Consider the following 7,271-nt stretch of genomic DNA (forward strand, 5'->3'; position numbering starts at 1 on the left):
GTAAAAGCAGCAGCAGTGGGGTGCTGACACCACCCGCTTTCTTCTGGAGAGGCGGCAGGAGGCAGATCGTCTCCCTTCAAGGATCGTGCTGAGAACTTCGACCTGTCGGCTCTGCAGCCCGAGCGCCTTGGGCTGGCGAGGTCCCAGCCCTCTCTCTTTTCTCTTCTCTCTCTCCAAGCATAGATTTCTGAACTCGAACTGTATTAGTTAAGCTTGAGCTAAGTTTCCCCAAATACTGAGTGAAACCAGGGTATACTGTGACTGTTTGTGTGTTTTTCCTTTGCATGTCTATCACTACTAGTGTCAATATATATTTCATCTACTTAGCCATAAATAACTTTTATAGTCAAGCTGGTGGTAACTGGGTATATTTTGCCTTCTTTACTTCTCTTTCCCCACTCGCTCTGTAGCAATGCCCCTCTTCCGTAAGCTAAAGATCCCTGTGCAGCCCAGAAATGCTGTGGGGTCTGCTCATCAAGAAACTAAAAGATTGGGACGTGCTGAGTTCGAAACGCATAAAGGGATCAGCGTGTACAGGCTGATTGACCCAGTTTGGCTCAGACGTGCCCTAATGAACTGAACGCTGGCCCATGAGGGTGTCATCTGGACACCCGGCCGGATTCGGAGGTATTCTGTTTAACTGTGTGCTTGTGTCTGACTGGGGTTATTGTTGCTCTGAAGAACTGATTCTTGGCATATGAGGCTGTCGGCCTGTCCATGCTGATCAAGCCGGCCAGGTCAGGCACGTCACGTTAATCTGTGTGCGTTTGTGTATGACTGATTTGGGGACTGGAGGAACCCAGCCCCACTGAACCGAGTCCTGCAAGATAGCTCCACTGGGGGTGAGGGCTTGCAGAAGGGAGAGATACAGCTCCATACAGAAACACCAGTAACACAAGCAGCACACTGATAGAATTACCAAGACCCTAGCCCTAATAAATGAGCACACCCCAAAGTAGCAGGCAAAGCTGGTAACAGATGGCCGTGCTCTAGCCAGCCAGCCTCTGAAGGGTACGGTCTGCTGCAGAAGCCCCTGGACACTTCTCTGCATTTATGGTCTCATTAAAACAGGAGGCGAGAGACAAAAATAAAAAATGGACCTATAAATAATCTGATAACCTCAGTCCACATCCTCCCTGATCCAGTTTACTTCTGTGGTCAAGCGGCAGCCGTGGCTCAAGCCTGAGGTCCACAGGGAGAAAAGTCTTGCAAGCTGACTTAGCCTCATTGCTGAAAGGGTAACCGAAATAACCCGTGGGCCTGAAGCTCAAGCGGGCATGCGGCCCCGCTGAAGTTAGAGACGCTCTGTGAAGGCGCAGGGGCATGGCCCCATTTAGGAACAAGGCTGCAGACTTTAAAAGTGTGCCAGGACCTCGCCTCTGTGGAGCACCCCACCTTCATATTGGGAATGTAAAATAAAATGGTGATGGTACAGCACAAGTTAATTCTCTGGAAAGTCAGTGAAGCAAGAAACAGAAAGCCTCTGACCCTGATTGTGCTGCTGTTTCTTAGCTCTGGCACATTTCTTACCAAAACAGCTATGACCAAAGGGATGAGAAATCATCTGAAAACCTGGACGTGCTGTTGGCGAACAGGAGCTAAACATATCCATGAGGGCAGTCTCGCACAGCTGGAGGAAGTTTACATAAAAATTAATCTGTGTTCAGTGTCCACACAAGTTGTGCTCTTCCTATGAGTGTATTTTCTGGGGTAAGACAATGGTGAATTCCCCAAGAAGAAAAGCAGAAGTAGGTTTTGTTAGTATTTGCCACTCCTTTTATTTATCAGCTACAGTCTCCGTGTAGGCATGTGCATCGCATCGAACAAAGAAAACATGTCAGGTGGGGTGCCTGATTTCCAGCTAACCATGCCCCACTTTCCCTTGGTTTGTGCTGAACACTTGTTGCAGCGTTCAACCCACACTGACGGTGGTGGTAAACTGATTTCACTACCCTAGTTACAGAGTAGAAATCAAGCATACACCCTAAGGAGCAAAATGAAAGAGGAGTAGGCTCATACAAATATTTGGGAGAGCTTTTGGAACGTGTTGGACAAAAGGTAGAAGAGGCAGAGTTGAATTCAGCAAGCTGTGGTATAACACGCGCAACTCACAGAGGAATGTACTTGGTTCAAAGGTAACATAACTAAGCACTAACAAACCATTGAACTTTCATATCATAGGAGTGCTGTTTCCAGGGAACACACGGCTTCCAGGACGTACCCTCCTTGCAAGGCTATAAATGTAATATGACATCAGGAGGGAAAGCCACACAAAAGCCTGAACAAGTGCTGATATAACAACGGTTTCTGACGCACAGTTGGGTGGGGCAGGTATATGGTAGTCCTGGAAGTTTTCTGCTCTACCCCATGTTGCTCTTGAATCGTTTCCTGATTAAACAGAAGGTATTTGGTCATAAGGCACAACCCATTCACAGGGTAGGTAGACAAAGGGGCACCAAATCCTCTGCCAATAGCTGTTTTCACCAAGTGTACAGGGACATTTTACAATTAAGTGTGGACGTACCATTTTCAAAGAATGTTTGCACAAAACCTTCATTCTGCCCGCGGGACAAATCAGATTAGGGCACGTTCGCTAGTGTTTGTGCAAGCAACTCTTTGCCCACGTGCATGCTTGCAAAGCAGAAAAGAGGCTTTCTGCCCACCTGCAGCTAATGTCATTACCCTTGGTACATTCCCTCATTGTGGCCTAATAAACTGACACAGATAACAGTATACGGCACATCCCATCTTCAGAGGGGAGAAGACTGGGTCTACCCTCACTAGTTAGGGGGCATTCAGTTCCCATTTTAGAGATGCAAAAGCTGGAGACACAAAGCAGGTGCCACCCACCCAAACCTCTGCAATGAATCCATACAAGGGCTCCTCAAAATTCTTGCCCTTCCAGCTTTCCATTCTCACACCAAGTCCGTAGTCTTATGGGACCAAGTACACCCAAACCAGAGGCTTTGCTTAGGTCCCAAGTACCTACCTGGGGATAGACTATGGGCATATGCACCGTCAGCATCCCCAGAGCAGTTCTGAAGCCTTATTGTTTTTAATGCTGGATCTTGGTCAAGCAACTTTCACAACAGTGTCATATGCCAACACTGAACAGGTTAGCCATGGGCTTGTAGCATTGTGAGGCAAAGGGCTTCTAGATAGCAATAGGAAGGTGGCTTTGCTAGCTTGAGGGGCTCCTGCAACACAGAGGGTTAAGACACACTCGTCACATAGGTTCAGACGGATCTGCAGAGATCGGGCAGCCGCTGCTGGTGCCCCTGCCTCTGCAGCATGGTTCAGGGCCCCTACTCCAGAATCCCAGTGCACGCAGAGATGGGGCAGGGCCTGCAGCATGCATCGCCTTGCCTATTTCTGTAGACATCCGAAGGGTCGTCCCAGCAGACCTCCACGGGAGAGCTCCACGTTCTGAACAGGCGGGCTGCGGCCAGGAGCGGCGGCTGCACTGGAGCTACCATTCTGCCCGCTGGTACCACCCAATAAAACCGAGCAGCGCTCAGGGCCAAGGAGACTGCACACAATGGCAGGCTAACCAACCTGTGCCATTAAGGATGACATGCTATCCCACAATGCAACACACCAGTTCCTAAAAGAGCTCTGCTCCCTCTATAAGCTTGGAATAGCTGACGAGAGTTTCTATTCACAGGTAGAGAAAGAGAACCAGCTTCCAACAATTTAATTGAGGATTTATTTCTTTAAGAAAAATACATTCATAAAAACACCGTAAATGGCACACATTCCTTCCATCACCATTGCTCCACACACCAAAAGATGTGTTCCTCTTGCTAAGCTATGCAGCTTACAAATGTAAAAAAAAGGTAAATACTTTTTATACCCCTACATGAAAGTGCTCATGCAGACTATGACTCCTACTTTTATGCAGCAGCGAAACATTTCCTGGCTTAAAAAAAGCTTCAGATCTGAAAAATGTTTTTGAATATGGAAACTACAAAAATAATTTAGGCACCGAACCACTTTTTCTGGAGGCCGCTAATAATTTGATTACTTATCTTTTATAAAGAAAAGATAGTTAATAATGAAACCAGTTTTTTATTTTCTAAGAAAAAAAATTCTTCTCTCCCCAAGAGAACTAAAATAAAATAAAATTCAGCAATACCTATCCCCACACCTTTGGGACACCCATGTAAATTCACACACTTCTCTCTTATTTTTCACCTTTGGGAGATACACTATATAGCAAGTTTCTGACAAGAATAAGTGCTAGGGAACAGAAGGCCAATGTTTCTGAAGAGATTAACTTGAAAATTAGATACAAAAGAGAAAGTGAAGTGTGCATTCAAGCAGAATAGAGCAAGGATTGAAAATGTTCCATGCAGGTTTTCTGGTGTCCCTAAATGTAGTTAAAGAACTTAAAAATGGAAACCTGTCAATAGGCAGCTGAATAGGCTATTTCTTTCCAGACAGCTAAAACCACAGCTGGGTTCACATCACGCCACGTCCGGCTGGACAGTGATTTCACTAGGGAAAAGCATTTGGCACTGTGACCGTGCCTACCTGCATGTGACCACCAAGTCAGTTTTGAGGCTGCACAAGCACCTCACTTGCCCCAAGGTCCAGTTTTCAAAGGCAAGAGAGACCATCTGGGTCCTTTCTTTCTGCTGTATTCATATGCAGAGAAGCCATACTGTAATCCCATTCAAAAGAGGAAAGAAATTATAGTGCAAGTACCAGGAGTAGTCTTAGAGAGATCTCACTTCACTAGACAGACTCAGTAAGCTTTTCCATGCTTTTCCGCCAATTTTATGTCTCCTAATTGGTAAATCAGAGATAAGCTGGAGACATTCAGCCACAGATCAGACAATCCCTGCAAAAGGGAGATAAACAGTTAAAATCAAGCAGTTACATACTCTGCCAGTCTTGCATCTTTTGATATTAATCTAAATGAACATTTTAAACTTTCCATTTACTGGACTATTGCTACTTATGGAACAAGTGCTCATTTTTCATTAAAAATCCATAACTTAACCTTTTAAATGAAAACATTACTTTAAAAAATCATAAAGATACCATGAAATAGATGTATTTTTCAAATCTCATTTCAGGTGAAAACAGAGCTCATGGAATTTCCTTTTAGTTGTAAATCTCTAAAAAAAAAAAAAAACAGAAAGGAGGAGGAAGAAGTACAAAGCAGAGATGCTAGACATCCAAGGCTGTTTAATAAGCAGAGTGAGAACTGCAAGAACAAACCATGATAGATGTTAATATTTACAAGGGCTAAGTAATCAAGAACTACACCATGCAGGAAACCCCTCTGCTCCTATAAAATAAAGCTGGGTAAAGAATTATGGGAGTTCCTGGGGTGTTCCTCTATATAGCCTTACAAAAGCTTCATTTTTAGACTATGAGGTTTTTAGCGTCTACTCACTCAACACTGGACCTTGGAAGGACCATGAAAGAGGACAAAAGTTATTTTCAAGTCAACGTGTGGCCCTCTCCATGATCTGTGCTGAAAAGAAGCACGCTCTCCGAGACAAGCATTTAAGCTTACCTATCTGCTTTCAAGCGCCATCAGCAGTATACTTATGTCTCTAGATACCTGGCATGATGAACTAGCATGTATTATGCTGTATCCTACTGGTTGAAGACTAATATTAACATTATCTTTCTATGGTTTTAGATGGTGGTCTGGATGAACACTATCTTCTTCCTCTTTCATTCTTAGATCTAGAAACATGGCAGGCTACCACGAACACATCAAACCTCTCTCTTCTCTCACACTGGTTTTGTGTTGAATTCCAAAATCAAACGCAAACTCTCAGTCCTGTTTTGGGGATGCTGGTTGTAGCCATGTCCGTCTAAGGACAAAGGCACTGAATTGATGGCATGTTATAACCTGCCTGCTATCCAATAACCCAAGGAACTTCTTTAGATTTTATCAGCAACATGCTATCACCAGATCAACATTTCCCCTTTCCTCCCCGGCCTGTCTCACACCTATAGTCTCCAATGGACTTCGACCCTCACATTGGCATTTTCACATTTGCATATTAGCGTCTACTCCACCCAGCTGAGCGCTTAACACCAGCAGACTAACCCTATCCCTGCGGAAGGGCATTTGTGCCCCAAAGCTTACAAAGAACAATTTTTACAACTATTTAGTTGGTCTAATAGAAAACAGCACATCTACCCAAAGAACCTTGTCTGCCTAACTCTCAGTCCTTACCTACATAGCTTTCCATAATCATAGAAAATCATTATGAGGGAGAGGGGGAGAGAAGACCAGGACATGATTTTTTTTTAGACTCTTAGTTCTGTGACCAGATTTTAATGATATTGAGGAGAGCACAGTATTCAGCTGAAGACTGGGGGTAACTCACATTCCCTTGGCACAACAGAGCTCTCTACGCCAAGGGCAAAGCTCAGTGTGGCAGACAGAGCCTCTTTCAACAACCGTCAAAGGCTACAGAAGTACCTCCCTCACCAGTAGGGACTATCACAATCCTTACCACTTCCCACTCCAAGTGCAAGGTCCGTTTCTTTGACTCTGCTTTTTTAATATAGGCACAACATACATATTTTGAGATATGGCATAGGCTCCCAACCCCAAAAAACAAGACACTCCACTAAATATGCCTGTCCCTAGTGGGAACGGTGAGGAAAGCATGACATGCATCACCGAAGCTGCTCAGAAACTCCAGAAATGGATGCGGTAAAAAATATACAGGAGAGAAGTACTGAAATAGAAGTAAATGTCTGTAGATAAATACCTGTTCTTGTATCTAAGACAAGCGCACAAAGAGTGTAAGTCTGTTACGGCAGCAGAAAAAACAACAGTTAGTGTGGTAAGAGGATAATCAAACAATAGCATGTAGTTTTTAAGACGTAGTAGTACTTGGAAGAAACAAGAACTACAGAAATAGCTTTATTCTGAATTCTTTTTTAACAGTTTACAATTTACCCTGTCTTCTGGTGGTATTTATAATCAGAAAGGCAGCCTACCGTCAACAGATTTTTCATTCAAGGGGTCATTTGTTTTTCTCATCAAGAAAGTAGAGTCTCCTTGAGGTTAATCTATCACGGCGCTTTGTGTTGTATCATAAGTACTGAACATTGAGGGGGGAAAGAAAGAGAACACCAGTTCATAATTTTTTTTATAGACTCTTAGTTCTGTGAACAAATCTCAGGAGGAGTAAAAAAACAAATCAATTAACATGTCTTAAAGAAAAAAAAAGACTGAGGCTACATGCTTGGAAGGTGATTTGACAAATGAGATGTATTAAGCAGAATTCATC

General features: G+C 43.9%; 1 protein-coding gene and 1 long non-coding RNA gene across 2 annotated transcripts in view; both read right to left on the reverse strand.

Moving 5' to 3' along the window:
• Positions 1 to 1,401, reverse strand: part of LOC149853683 (complement receptor type 1-like) — a 64,120-nt gene extending 62,719 nt beyond the window's left edge. Inside the window, exon 1 of the mRNA XM_090026325.1 lies at positions 1,396 to 1,401. Coding sequence (XP_089882451.1) covers positions 1,396 to 1,401 — 6 coding nt within the window. The remainder of the gene's footprint in view (positions 1 to 1,395) is intronic.
• A 2,286-nt stretch (positions 1,402 to 3,687) lies between these two features.
• LOC149853684 (uncharacterized) lies at positions 3,688 to 7,191 on the reverse strand. Its single transcript, XR_016439047.1, has 2 exons — positions 6,979 to 7,191; positions 3,688 to 4,843 (listed from the first exon to the last, which is right to left on the reverse strand). It is a non-coding gene; the product is annotated as an uncharacterized LOC149853684 (long non-coding RNA).
• Positions 7,192 to 7,271: the final 80 nt, after the last annotated feature.

The sequence above is a fragment of the Crocodylus siamensis genome, chromosome 13 (genome assembly GCF_052110815.1).
Source record: "Crocodylus siamensis isolate JL-2025a chromosome 13, ASM5211081v1, whole genome shotgun sequence".
Taxonomy (NCBI): domain Eukaryota; kingdom Metazoa; phylum Chordata; order Crocodylia; family Crocodylidae; genus Crocodylus; species Crocodylus siamensis.